Below are 14805 nucleotides of genomic sequence, written 5' to 3'. Positions count from 1 at the left end.
GCCGCTCCCTCCCCTGCGCCCGTCCCCTCCCTGCAGCCGCCCGGCGCGGTGTGGGGAGGCGGCCGCTCCGCCCGCCGCCGCTGCCGCCGCCCCGAGCCTCTCAGGTAGGTGCGGGTCGGGCCCGCGGGCCCCGGACCCTGCTCCGTGCGGTGGGAGGCGGCGGGCGGGCAAGATGGAGCCGCGGCCGGCGGGGGAGGGGAGCGGAGCGGGACTCTCCTGTCCTCCCTCCTCCGCTCCCTCCCCGCCGCTGAGGGCGATCCCGCGGTCTCCGAGCCCCGGAGCGCGGTGCCCGAGCCCCGTGGGGCCGCGCGAGGGAAGCTGCGCCATCGTCGCCTGTCCCGCCGTCCCCGCCCGGCCGTGCCCCGGGCCGAGGGCCGGGGCCTGTCCGTGCCCCCCGCGCGGGACGGGGGACACGCGAGGCCACCCCCGGCGCGGTGTCCCCGGCTGCGGCCGAGTCGGAGAGAGCTGTGCCGCCCCTTTGTCCCCTCAGCCGGCCCTTGGCCGCTCCTGATGGGGCTGGGCCCTCCTGCTCTCCAGCCTGCGGCCGGGAATTGTTCCTTCCCTTCAGCAGCCGCAGCTCCGTACGTGGGGCTGGTGTGTGTGCAGGGCTGTTTACTTGAAGCATACTCCCATTCGCGTGGGGCACCTGGATGTGTGCGTACAGCCCATGGATGTATTTCCTGACACACCTAAGTAGCGGATGCCTTTGCTCACCTGCACATCGGGGTACCTGGAGAGCCTCACTGTGTCTCTTCTGTGTCTCTTTGCGTTCTAACATAGTGCGTGTCAGTGCTGTGTATTCTCGTGGACAGTTACGGATAGTTTAGTGCATTCTTGTTTGTGCATAGTCCTTCTGGGGTAATTGATTAGGGAATAGTTGCACCTTAAATTTGTGTGCAGTTCTCCCTGAATTAACAGTTATTTTGATCCTTGTGGTTTTTATTTTTGTAAAATGAAAGGGTAGGAGGAGCACTCTGTTAATATACTTCTTAAATTATGGTTTATTTCTATTTCAGTCTTGAGATGCCACAGTTTCCTTAGAATTTTGTGTGTGTGTCTGTGTCTGTACCCATATCCCTCATATTTTAGATGCAGCCTTAAATAAAAAAAGCCCTGCATGTTTTTCCATTGACCACTGTCGAACAGATTCAACAAGTGGACGTTGTCTTTCTGCAGTCTCACACAAGGACACTGCTGTGGGTGTGTTTGGGTGTGTGGACAGGTGTTCAGAGGCCTTTGCACTGCTGGAGTGTGTGGACAGGTGTCCAGAGCCTTCTGCACTAGGTCTCATCACAGAGAAACACTCTGAAAACGTACATCAGGAAGATGCTTGATCCACCTCTTTAAGCTTGAAAGTCCTTTTGTGGTAGCAGGCTAGGGAAGGAGTAAAGGGTAGGTGAGAACACCCACTGAGATGAATGAGCACCTCTTACCTCTCAGAGCTATTGTTCGAGACTGCAGCCCTGGGGAGAAGAGCGGGTGGGTGAGAACACCCACAGAGATGAATAAGCATCTCCAGCTCCTCAAAGCCCTTGTTCTAGGCTATGGCAAGGACTGCTCCTTTTTGTTTGGGAGTAGCCCCTTGAGGTGAATGGACAATTCACAAACACTAATAATCCTTTCTTTATAAAGATCCACCTCTACCTGCTCCATCATTCATACGCATATTTGGTTTGCCTTGAAGTTTGGTAATGCAGAACCACAGAATAATGAGGGTGCCGTTTCAGCATACTCTCCTAAGCAAGTCTGTCTGGCCTGATGGCTGCCTTGATTCTGTGCTGCTCCATCCCCAGCTCTGGGGTTTTACTCCAACCTCCATTCCCTCTGCTGTGTTTGGGACTTGTCATGCCTGTCGTCCAGGTCTTTAAAGTCCACTAAGACCATCTTTTTGAGATCTGGTAATTTTTTTAAAGTAACAGTACCAGGGAGTGGGGTCAGTGGCAGCCAGTGGGTAATGTGGCTTAGGCTGACTTGGGACTGTCTCTGTGCTAATGGAAATGTGAGTTTCTCTTACTTCTTGCCTCGATGCCTATGCGCTGTTGCTTTTGCTTTCTTGTTGGATTAGTTTTCACCTGGATCAGATCCCTGGTGTTGATTTGTCCTGCTCTTGCACAATAGTTAGTGTTGGCACAAGGAGTGGGAATGTGAGAGAAGAGGAAGGAGCAAGATTGTCCTGCTCAGAAAAAGGGCGGATTCTAAGAGTGGTTTCTGTTGATTATGAAACCAAACTGTCAGTTGTGTCAGTGTAATTGGAGTGCACAGGTAATTAAATCATTGATGCCATCTTCCTTAATTTTTGTGAAGCTGTCTTAACCCTTTCAAGGTGTCCTGTTCATCATCATCATCATATATGATCTTAATTTTGGGGTGGGAAGAAGTCAGCTGACATCCTTGCTTATGTTAGCATCTAGTGAAACTCTGTCCTTGGATATGGCTTATTTGGTTTTTAGGGTTAGAAAGCCTAACAATTGTCTGCCTGGTTTTGCAATCAAATAATGAATGAACCCGAAAAGTTCCGTTTACTTGACACTTAGCCTAGTGGTGCTTCCCAACATCAACTCTTTGTGAGCAGTTGAGCTTTGTCTGTAATATAAAGCTTGTGCTTAGGCTTTGGAGAACTTTGTTTCTCCAAGGGTGTCTGAGTCAAAAGACTTGAACTCCCGGGGGCACAGAGGCGCACCCAGGTTGCAGCTCTCTGGTGAGGAGCACGAGGCGCAGACCATAGTGAAGGAAGGCTCCCACTCTGCCTGGCACGTCTGGGGAAGAGGAATTTAAAGGGGGTGGGTATTTCAGCTCCATATAACTCTTAACTTCTGTCACATAAGAAAGTGACCCTGGGTCACCAGGGGAAGGACCATACTTGTAAGTTGTATTGCTTGGGGAACTCTTAATTTATTAGTGATTTTGCACTAAGAATAATTGAGAAAGAAACTGTTCCCAAAATTATGTTGTCTTTTCGATTTGCAGTCTTATGGTATCATGTAGTAACTCTAGCAAATCACTGCTGTAAAGAAATTATTTCTTATATTTTGGCAGTTTTTAATATATTTTACCTGGTGTCAAATGATGAGAAAAATCATATTATGCACCGACTGTGGAAAGGGCTTCATAAGCACAGTATGGAAAAACTGGTTATTGTGCTTCACAAGTAGGTAAGATTTCAGTTGTAGGTTCTGGTGTTACAGTGTATGTTGTGCCTCTGATAGAATTTCATATTTAGTATTTTTAAAATATTTACATTTATGTGAATACTCCAGGTAAGGTGCAGCTTTGTGAAAGCAAGCAGTCACAGGGTTTTAAAAATTGGGTAAGGCCCTACTTAAGCAAGAGTTAATGTGTGGAAAAGGAGCTGACAATAAAAGGGATATGTGAAAAACATTTAAATTGATAGAATTAATTCTTCTCAGTGAGTGATGAAAGGATTTCTCACACATGCTATCCTGAGAGAGAAGAACAGAACTGACACCATATTTCTGTTGCGGTCTTGAAAGGGAAAATATTCTTCCTGCTGCTGTTGCTGCTCAGCCCCCCCTGCAAAGCAAAGGAGCCCTGTGGCGCTCCCCAGGGCCGTGGAACTCGGCATAGAGCGTCCTTTATGAGGGATCCTGAACAGAGCTGAGCCTGTGCTCTGCTCCCGCAGCGTTCACTGGCAGCAGTGACCTTCAGAGAGCTGTGCACAAATGATGCTTCTGGCTGCTTGTGTTGTTAAATAGCGAGTCACATACTTTGTATGTGTTGGATGATGATGAAAATGCGCTGCTACAGCCTCCCACAGCCCCATCAATACTGTGGAAACTATTGCAAGCTCAGCGGTGAAAAACCTCAGAAAAATGAGTAGGTGTTGTATACTAACCCTCATTAAAAGCAAAATTGTCCCTGTTGCTGCGAGGAATACTCTTTCTAGTATTCATCATTTGAAAAGCTGTAGTATAGATGGACTTGGAGCTTTGTGCAGTTTTGCTGTGATTCAGGTGTGTTTTAGCAGAAGTCGGGCACTTGCTGAGTCAGGTCTGTTCTGGCGCTCAGCAGGCCACAGAAGGCAGGCTGGGCTGGGTGAGAGCAGAGCAGTTGCCTGCTGCTTATGCTGGAACTGATTATTCTGCTCAATGCAGATAATGGGTCTCAGGTCCAGTACTCAGTATAAAATAGCTACTGAGCAAGTGCCTATTCTGGGAGGTTTGCGAACTTCTCTGCTTATCAAAGGTTTCATCTTGTCTACACTGGCAGCTAAATCCTGCCCGTGAAGAAGGCAGGGTACGAGGTTTGAAAGCCAAAGATGGCATTATGTCACAGCTCAAGAGGGTGTTTTTATGTAATGTGATTTGAATAGCTTTGATATTAAAATTTTGTGTAGTGAACAGGTCACGAATGGGAATTTCTTGCAGGGTTTCAAGCCTGGAGAGAGATGGGCCATAACAGAACCAGGAGCCTTAGCAGCTGTGAGTTAGAGCTGTATGTTAAGCTGTATTTAGGGATACAAGGAGGGGTCATGACCATGTCCAGTCATCCCCTGTAGCAAAACCTTATGGGTCCCAGCTGGATGGTCCTGTTTCTTTCTAGCAGCGGTGGAGCTTCTGTGCTTTGTTGCATGAGAAGCTCTGGTGCTGCCTCTCTTTTCCCAAAGCCAACTTACTCAGTGCCTCCTCCCCTTCCCCAGCATTTCTATAGATATAAATTACCAGACACTAAAGGATCCATACAGAAAATCCTCCATAGTCACTTTTCAGTGAATCTTTTTGAAATACAACTAAATTTCCTTGTTACAGTGCCTTATCTTAACTATTTTTTTATACAGAGATATTCAGTCAGTCAGTTAAATCAGTTTAAAAACTGATTTAAGTAAACTGTTGCCATTGTTTTTAGGTGTCTATTTACAGGTTTAAAACGAGAAAGTTCTATCTTGTTGGAAACTTTTTTGGATGGTTTTATTCAAGAATGATTGCACACAGAGTTGTATGTGTTTAGCTATACAATTTAGCTAGAGTGTAATTCTTAAATTAGCATAGCTTTGCATTTTATACCAATTCTCTTTTATACTGTATATCTCCCTGCCAAGAAACCTGCTTCCATTCTACAGATAGACTCGCTACATTCTTGTATTCCCTACTGTAATGTGAATGAAGGAAAATTACACTGGAGAGTCCATGTTAGGGTAATTAAGCTCGATTACAGATTCCTTTTCAAAATTTAAACAAAAACGTCTTAAATCAAAAAGATAGAAGAGGAACCTTGGCTACTACTTGAAATTTGCATGGTTCGCTGAAAAATGGTGCAGAGAGGGGGGAAAATGCATTAAAAAAAATCCTGTTGGCAGTCTTCCACTGAGATTGGGGGTTTTGTTAAGCTTCCTCTAGAAAGAAATTTTAAATAGTTACTGATTTGTGTTGTCTTTCTTCCTTCATCCATTCCAGCCGTACTGGTTGTTGCCAGAGGGAAGGTAAAGTATCATCAGCCAGGTCTTGTGTGTGAAGTCAGTGTTTGTCAGAGCTCTCACTGGTATTGCAGTAGACACAAAGCACATGCATATGGTGATGAAGCTCCAGCAGAATATATTCACTGTCTAGGAGTACCTATGATGGTTCTCCCCCAGAAAGAAGGATGTTAAAATCTCCTCAAGTGTAATGAGGAAAAGAATCAGAGAATAAGAATTTAACACAGGAGTGAGTGTGAGCCTGGTTGGTCTCATGAGAAATATCAGGGGCCCCTGCTTTATTCAGTGCCTTCTCCCAGCTCTGGTGTGTTCCTTGGATACTGGGCAGCTGAACTGATCCTTCTTTGTGGCAGTCGAGCTTGGAGCAGCTTTTTGTGGCCAAAGCCAGTATTCCCGTGTTCAAAATGAGTACTGAGACAAGAATGCTGCTCACCACTCCAAGTGTCTCTAGTGGATCAACAAACAGCAGAACAGCCTTTCAGAGCCGCTGGGCTTTACTCTCTCCACAGCAAAAGGATATTATAGAACCCTCATGTTTGCAATTACATATCATGAAAAAATCTCAGGTATTTTTTGTGCTATTGCAGGCACTTTTCTAGTAGGGTTAAAGAAAGGTAACATTTTTTTGACTGCTAATTGTAGAAAACCTTAAGCTTCTTTCTGTATTGTTGCACAGAAAAGTCTGTGGTCTCTTGACCTGAGCTTATTTCCTTTGTCCTTTGCTAAGTGCAGGCTTGCAAGCTATTCTTAGTTGTTTTGTTTGCAAGTTAACAGCTGCGATAACAGTGGTTTCACTTTTATTCTACTGTACCCCATGCAATGCACCAGCATTGTAGCACTTTAATTATCTCTGCTAGAACATCTAATATTTAAACTATATTACTGTCATAATTTCCCTATTTGACATAAACCCGTATTCATATATTTGCAGAAGAGTAATGCACACTGTAATGTGCATTTGACAAGCCAGGGTAGATGGAGTGTTCCACCAGGGAATGTACCCTTTGTAATCAGGAGAAAAGAGCACGGGGATTTACTCCAGGGTAAATAGACTGTCTGTGCTGTGTGCTTTCTCTCTGGCTGGCAGGAAACATTCATAACTGCCAAATAAATTCAGGAATCAATGGTAGAGTTTAAAATTGTGTTGCTGTAGGTGATATTCCAGAGCTATTGTAGGGAAAAGATAATAAATCTTCCAGACCTTATCTACTTGATAAATTTACCATGGGAAGACATATTTGGTGTCTTAAGTGTAACTGTAAGACACAGAAACACTCTGACAGGCCAGGTATTTATTGGTTTAATCTTGTCTTCAGCATAGCTAAATATTTCTTTCTTAAACTTTGAGTATTTGCAGCTTATTTAAGTTGTAGAACCAGTATAGTTGAAGGGAAGATATAATTGCTTTATTTCCTAGAGTCATTGGTATTGCCAACAATATCAACATATCTCAGTGCTGGCATTGCTAGCAGTTCTCTCCTAACTAGGACAGCAGTGGCATTTCTGCAATCCCGCATCTTGTACTTAGTTACAAATTCATTTCCTCCCTCTGCTTTCCCAACTATGTTGCCAAATGCCTTATGTATTCCTTTCTTTGACATTAATTGTGATAGGAAATAACAAAACTGATTAGCACTTCATTCTTTTGCTGCAGTTAAGCAAACAAAAAATCTTTAGGATCCTATATCTACTATACCAAAAGAGTTATATCTTTCCTTGGCTTACAGCTGAGTCGCATATTAATCTTAGAGCTAAAGCAACTAAAATTCAGATGAGATTTGGTTAGAAAGGTTTTGGAATCAATCATGAGCAAATATTATAGCTCTTGGTTGCTCAAATGCTGTTGTTCAGTTTTTTAACTTACTTCTTCCCTAAGTATACCTATGTGAATAATACATGGTTTAAACTGTCCTTTTTAACTATGTGTAAAGGTTACTGTGCAGAACCTCAAGTGAAGGCTTAATAAAACTCATTTTAAAAGTAATTTACTGACATCAATACTGTTTACTAAAAATAGACAAAGTAGTTCGGACTAATTTTAAGAAACAGAGGTGGCTTTTGAAAGATTCTCTTTTGTGGAATGCTGCAGTATTATGATATATTGATACATATTTCTCTCTCTTATTTTTGGTAGAAAATGATGCACCCTGTTGCCAGCAGTAATCCAGCTTTCTGTGGGACTGGCAAGAGCTCTTGCCTGAATGAAGACAATGTAAGGGCTGCAGATCAGTTTGACCTCTACGCCACACAGCAGAGCAAGTACAGCCATGCAGTCAGCCACAAACCCATTGCCTGCCAGAGACAAGACGCCTTGAACGAATCCCACTTGCAGACCACAAGTGGCAGGAATATAGAGACAAAAGATGAACTAAAGAAAAAGAAAAACCTCAACCGCTCCGGGAAACGTGGAAGGCCGTCAGGGACCACGAAATCAGCAGGGTACCGAACGAGCACAGGTCGACCCCTGGGGACCACCAAAGCAGCTGGATTTAAGACAAGTCCAGGCAGACCCTTGGGTACAACTAAAGCAGCAGGATACAAAGTCAGCCCAGGCAGACCTCCAGGTAGCATTAAAGCTCTATCACGGCTTGCAAATCTAAATTATACTTGTGGCAGTGCAGCTTTTCCTTACCCTATGGTGCATAACAGAGGAGTACATGCTGCTGGTGAAACTAGCAGCAAAATCAAACAGCCTAATGAATGAAAGGAGGGAATGAATAACTCCTGACTTATCTGCTTTATGCTGATTTTGGGCATGTTTCTTGAGTTTTCTTGTAATGTTTGCCTAAGTCTGAGTTTCTAGATTTTATTACAGTAATGCCGTAGCCTACGTGTGCAATTCATAAGTTTTACAGAATGTTGAGAAGGCTTTGGTTTAAAGAGGCTTCTGTTGATTTTAAATCATAATTTATAAGGAAGTCTGAAATTATACATTATGCTTTGGTGTCCATACTTAAGTAATGTCCATGTCCCTAGTTTTAAGTTCAGTTTCTCATAAATATAGATGTGTGGTTATAAATTAAATAATTGAAATAAGGAGGACAGAAATTAGCTGTCTGATGGTTCATGATGTGGCCTGCCCCACAATAAGCAACTTAGCCAGTTAAGTTCTTACTTGATAAAAATTGATAAAGAAAGTGGCAAGCCACATTTTCCACTTCTGCAGGACCTTCTAAAGACCTCAGATATACTTAAAAACTTAAACAAAAAAACCCCTTTTTTTCTAAAGTGATTTCCAGTAGCTTTTATTTCTGGAGTTGTAGCATTAAGTGAATTTCAACTAATGCTCCAAAAATATTTTTGAAGGTATTAAAGAAACCTGAGTATTTGTACCGTGCATTACAGCTTCACAGCGCCTTACAAAGACAAGTTACTTTGCCTTTAGGTGAGAGCTGTTCTTTTAGTTACACTGTTACAGGATTCTGCTGGGTAATTTTGAAATGCCTAATAGTACATATACCAAACCACAAATAATTCTTTGAAATTTGAAATATTTTATAAGAAATTAAGTACTGTTCATTCTAGTTAGGCACTTGATTAATATTAAACAGTATGTTCTTAAATCTGTAAATAGGTATTTACGCTGGCTTTTGCCTTTCAAACCTGTGCTTAGATGGCAACAGTTTAATAGCTTTTAAAGTAATAACGTATAATGTTTACAAATTAAACTTTTTAAACAGATGCTGTTGCCAAATTTTTAGACTCAGTTTTGCCAGATATTCCTGGAAATAGTTATTTCGTTGTTTGACACTTATACTATATTTAAGTTATGGAAGCTTATATATCTACCAAAGGACACCATTTTCATGATTTATAAAAGCAAACTGTATAGCTGATGCAAACAGGATGCAGTTTACTGCCCTGCTAGACCCCAGATATAGAGTTCATCTATGCATGCAAGCCGGAAAAAAATGTTGTTGGTTAACTATAAATACCTTTCTTGACTCAAACTAAAACCTCCCCTCCTCCCAAAAGAAATGTTCCATTTTTCAACTGGGTGTGTGTAATTTTTTTTTAAGTGTGGGAGAATGTGTGAGTGTGAGTGTGTAAAATACTTTCATCCAGAATTCAAAAGAAAAAAAAAATTAGTCCTCAATGTTGTATATTGTTTGTTCTAAATTCATTTTACTGAAACTAAAACCTTTTTTTTTTTTTTAATCTGGAAGAAAGGTTGCGTTTAAGTCATTTCATATATAAAATGATTTTATGATAAATTTGTAGCTTGAAATATCTGGGAAGGGGGAATATATAGAGTTTGCAGATTTGGGGAGAATAAAAATTTGGGTTAATTGAGCCTGTGCTGAATGGGTAATGATGATGGTAATTTTTGTTAATATAAATGCTATTCTGGCCTGCTGTCATTTTGACTAGACCTCTTGATTTCAGTGATGACAACTTAAGAAACAGATGTCATGTTTCATACCTTTTTTATCAGGAAAAAAGCAGCAAGCCTTCAGGTGTTCCAGTGATGCCTAACACATATTGAGCTGGACTTTTGCTGTACTTTACAATAGGTGTGTTGAATTGTTTTGGGGGAACTGTGTATGCACTGGCAACTAAGACAATGAACCTCAACTTATACTGGATGGCTCCTTAGTCGATAGATGAACTAATGGCAGCTAAATTGCTACTAAGGAATAGTTTCTTCATGCTGAAGCTCTGAAATCCAGTTGTACGTTCTGTTCCTCAACAAACTCGCAAGTCTGAAATTTAGCATTCTCTCTCAGAAGAGGTAACTTCTGACACATGCAAAGTGCTAACGTGAGTTCATTCACCCTCAGGATCTGTGTTCTATTGGCTGTTTTTAATCAGATAATTTTTCAACAAAAGACTTCTTTAAGTTCTTTCCTGAACTCAGCTGGGCAAGCAGTCCTCTTCAGCTGAATGTATAACTGCAGGAGTGTCACACCTCGCTGGCAAGGAACGTGTTGCATGTCACCACTGTACCTTGGAGAAACTCCACTCCTTACCTCCTCCCGTTGATCCTGTTTGCTCCTGTCTGTTCCTCACTTGTGCATCCACTCAATGGTGCTGTGCTGTGTGTCAGGAGATAATGCAGATGTATTGCTGTTCTGCTAGTATAATTTGTATTCAAGTATGCTGATGAAATAATGAAATCACCTAAGCAATTTCTGTTCATTACAGTGTTTATTAATTATATCAGATGAAATATAATCCCAGTAAAAACTAATTAATGTTGTCAGTTGTGAAATGATGAGCATCAAGTAGAAGAGTGTTCAGAGACCCTGCAGTGGGTTCCTTGGCACTCTAGATTTAGGAAGGAGAGCAGAAGTGCACTGCTGGCATTTCCTAATTCTGCTTTATTTTATATCTGACTAGAGTTTACTGGTGCCATGCAGTGAGGGGAAGGAAAAAAAGAGGAGATTCAAAATGACTAGAAATGGAATTTTCAAATACTTCTTTCTATGTATACTCTGCAGAATACATTGTGCTTTTTTCAACACTTTTCTGTCCATGAGAAACACTGAAACAGCATGTTAATGCCTAAACTTTATTAGTACCAATGGGAAAACTGGCATTTTCCCCCCATAGTATGAAAACATTACTTGTAAGGTAAATTGCTTATTTTATATTATATATCATAATTCAGCTATTCATAAGCTAGGATCACTGTTGTGTGTTAACACTGTTCAGAAGACTGACATGTCAAGTTTAATAATTTCTTTTAATTATCAAGTTTCTAACGTCTTATTTATACATAAATGAAATGTATTAGCTTGCTGTTATTCCTTAATGATGCTATAAAGTTCACTGTTTAAGATACATATAGTAACTACTATTCATTTTCTGATTAAATTTACTTAAACTTTAAAACCAAATAATTTTGCTACTATAAAGTCTTGCACTGGACAGATTCAAGATGCTAGCACCATATTTTGTCAGGAAAAAATCAGATACCATCAGAAGCAGCTGACTTTGATATCAAAGATGGTATGTTTAAAATCAGCACTTAGCTTTGTCATTAAAGCAATGTTCTTTATATCTTGGATTTAGTTTAAAATGATCAAATTAACTAGAGCCATTAAAGATCTCTCTTCTGAATGAATATATTTTCATTTTGTCTGAAGGATCTTAATGTTCAGTCAGGACAAAACCAAGCCTTGTCAGTGAAAAGTGATGTGTCTTTGAAAAGAATTACCTGGAACTACAATACGCAGAGCAATTCAGATGAGAATTTAACTCCCTCCCCCATTTTGAAGAGCTTTAAAAGGCAGAGGAATGTGAAGTCATTTGTGCAATGGTTTCATTAGCTGTGACTCTGCTGTTCTTTGTTATATGTATAATAATGTTTCATGCTACCCTTAGAGTTGACAGTTAAAACAGCTGATAACAATCATAAATACTTGGAACTGCAAACTTCATTTCTGATTACAAAAGTTTATTCTTCTCTATTTTAATGCATATATTTTAACACCGCTTAAATATATTTATGACTTTAGTAGAGACTAGACCTTTCTCCTTGTGACTTTTTTTCCAAATAGAAGAATCTGTATTCTAAAATTTGAACCACTTTCTGTTACTTCAATCTTTCATCATTTGCTTTTCCACAGGTTTACTTTGGGGGTAACAGTAATCTGTTAAATAACTAGTATCAGCACCCTGTCCTCTGCTGTAAAAAGCCTGATTAGATACTGTGTATGTTTTTATGTCCATGAACTTGAGCTACTCGTGTGCAATTATGTGTATGGGAATGGAGTAGTGTTCATGATCTGTATTTACATCATCATATGGATGTATATTTATTAATAAAGTTAATACTTTAAAACCTAAGCATTTTTCCCTGTTTTGTTTTTTTTAATATCTTTTAAATTTTGGCTGAAGATGCCAGTTAACAGTGTTACCTGCTTATTACAGGCACGTTATGTATATTTGCATTAAGGCAAAAAGACTCTATGAGTGGCAAGGCATCAGGAAATAGAGGAATGTTGCTTATTTTTTAATGAATTGAAAACAGTGTGACAATAACTTAATTGTTCTTGTCCTTTCACTCAAACAGGAGAAAAGGGGAGGAAAGGAGCTTATAACCCTGTATGGATAAATAGTCAACTGCTAACTTTTCCTCTGCTGCACATGGAAATAAATTTGAAAGTACTCATAAACTAAACTTTTCATGGAATGGTGATCATAATTGGTTATTCTGTGATGAGTAAGACATATTTATCCCTGTATTCCAGCAATATTCCAATTTATCTGTGTTGGTAAGATGTTTTCTGTATGCCATTTAACACTTCTTCTTTTTTTTTTTTTAAACTTTTTCCTCTTTACTGAAGTTTTTCAATAACTTTGGGGAAGAACAGGCAGTCCTACCTACCAGAAGCTGCAGTCCAGACTCCCAGGCCTGCATCCTCTATTTGCTCTCCAGCACCCTTTGCTTTCTTTTCTGTGAACTTTCAAAGGCCTTGAACACATCTGGAGTTGGAACATTCCAAATGTCAGTTGCAGTTATTTTGCAGACTTTTTGAATTTACCTGAAAATGACATCTGATGTGTTGGTTGGTTGGTTGGTTGGTTAGTTTGGTTTTTTGGGGTTTTTTTTGGTTGGCCATTCTGGTAGTTCTAAATATTTGGCATTCAAGGTGACTGGATATGTTCAGCAGCAGTCTGCTACATACTGGTCTAAAAATCAGTTCCTGGACATGACTGCATGAGCAACATGCATTATTTGGTGTAAGGAAAGTTTTAAGTATTAGATACTATAGCAGTCACAAATTGTTCAAACAAGAATACAGCTTTTTCAGGTGTTTTGGAAGTTGCTTGACTGCTTCCATGGCCTCTGTGTTCTCTGCCATGGAATGAATGGAAGGATGGAAGCTGCAGGGAGTCTGTTCCCTCAGTGCACAGGTGGTGTGTGAGGCCAGATGTGGTTTCTGATGACAGGAGCAGTTCAGGATTTATTCAGGCTGGCAGACTAGCAGTGTTGGGGTATCAGTTACACAAGCTGCACATCTTCAAGGAATCTTTAAAATGGTTCTGCCTTTTAATAACCTCAGTTATGTGTATGGTGAGACACCAGGGCTTGTTTGGGGCTGGATTGGCAGTTTTATGCCTCTGCATCTCCATAGTTTGAGCTCTTTAAGTAGCACAAGGAGTACCACGTGAATTAGTGATGTCGTACCTGGTAAACATGGATTACTTACAGTCACCATAAAAAACCTGTACCATTTTGATTTGTGTTATGGCAGGAAGGATATTATGTTAGGATTAAATTCACAGTAAAAAATCGTTTTCAAGTTGAAAATGCTGCTTTGACTAAACTCAAACATAAGGAGAAGGGAGAATGGGGCAGCTTTTTCTTTGCTAGTCTGCACCAGTTTGGATTCCCTTTGTGCTTTTGCTTTCAGGCTTGCTCTGTATCAGCTGATCTAATTAAATATTTTCCCTCTATGTGCAAACCTCATGTTTTCTATTTTTAGACTATTATGTCCTCATTATTAGTGCTTATGCAAATTGGACTTTGAAAGAAAAAGCTTCGAGTGAGAAAATGTGTGCTGTAAGGAATGACAGAGTTGGAGAAGTACACCTGACTAAAAACAAAGTCAAATTCTGTAATATATTACACCCATTTTCATTTATACACATGTACTTGGTTTTTCCTGCCCTTTTCCAATGTGCATGGTTCATGCTCCCCTAGGTCATAACTATCAGTTTTTGACAGATGCAGAGTTTTGGCAAAATCTCATTGTGCACTGCTGGCAGTTTTAAGGAAGTGTGTTAAAAATTGTATCGGCACTTGAAGTAGTGTGTTCATTTTCAAAATGCCCCAGATAGTCTTGAGGCTTCACTATTGAACTGAAATAAAGTAAAAACCAATTCTGCAACAGGAAAAATATAATTTCCTAAAAATGAATATGGGAGTATTTATCTTGCCTTTCTGCTTTGGAGCTCTGGTTGACAAGAATTCTTCCTTTTAGTTTTAAAAATACGCCTTGAGTTTGCTACGTTTTACCTTTACCCCCAGCCTGCTGTAGGTTAAGGCACAGTTTGTGTGCAAACAGCTCCCAAACGGGACCGTTCTTCCCTAACGTGGGTGGGAGCAGACAAATCCTTCGTCAGGCAGCTGCGGCTGTGCTGGTCACCGGAGCCGCTGGGGCCGCAACACCGGCTTGTAACAGAACCGGCTTCGGGATGAGTTACAGGGTGCGCTTGTGCGCCCTCAGTTATTGCTCAGTCACAGCATCCTGCCGAAGCCATTGGATGGCACTTGCCTCTCTGCGAGAATTTTCGACCTGAACTAATTTAAATCAACAATGAAATGCCCCCCAGCAGCATCAGCAGCCCGACACCCGGCCCGGGCAGCCACTCCGGTCACAGCGTGCGGGCTCAGCCCTGCAAGGCGGGGACACAATTATAGG

At 41.0% G+C, this 14805-nt stretch overlaps 1 protein-coding gene across 2 annotated transcripts; it reads left to right on the top strand.

Moving 5' to 3' along the window:
* Positions 1 to 6: 6 nt before the first annotated feature.
* Positions 7 to 12223, top strand: CUNH5orf24 (chromosome unknown C5orf24 homolog). Of its 2 annotated transcripts, XM_042014592.1 has the most exons (3): positions 7 to 104; positions 7566 to 7995; positions 9867 to 12223. In XM_042014592.1, exons 2-3 carry the CDS (start codon positions 7569 to 7571, stop codon positions 9905 to 9907), a joined length of 468 nt encoding a protein of 155 aa, XP_041870526.1. In that variant the 5' UTR covers positions 7 to 104; positions 7566 to 7568; the 3' UTR covers positions 9908 to 12223. The 2 variants fall into 2 exon arrangements, with proteins under 2 accessions (XP_041870526.1, XP_041870525.1); XM_042014591.1 differs by having other exon boundaries at positions 7566 to 12223.
* Positions 12224 to 14805: the final 2582 nt, after the last annotated feature.

Source organism: Corvus kubaryi, unplaced genomic scaffold (genome assembly GCF_017639235.1).
Source record: "Corvus kubaryi isolate FWS band 111438036 unplaced genomic scaffold, C.kubaryi_AGA036_p1.0 split2-37374, whole genome shotgun sequence".
Lineage (NCBI taxonomy): Eukaryota > Metazoa > Chordata > Aves > Passeriformes > Corvidae > Corvus > Corvus kubaryi.
The sequence above is the reverse complement of the archived record's forward strand: the minus strand, read 5'-3'. Positions and strand labels throughout refer to the sequence as shown.

Coding starts and splice junctions, on each gene's coding strand:
- CUNH5orf24 (XM_042014591.1), top strand. CDS start 7,569: ATGATGCACCCTGTTGCCAGCAGTAATCCAGCTTTCTGTGGGACTGGC.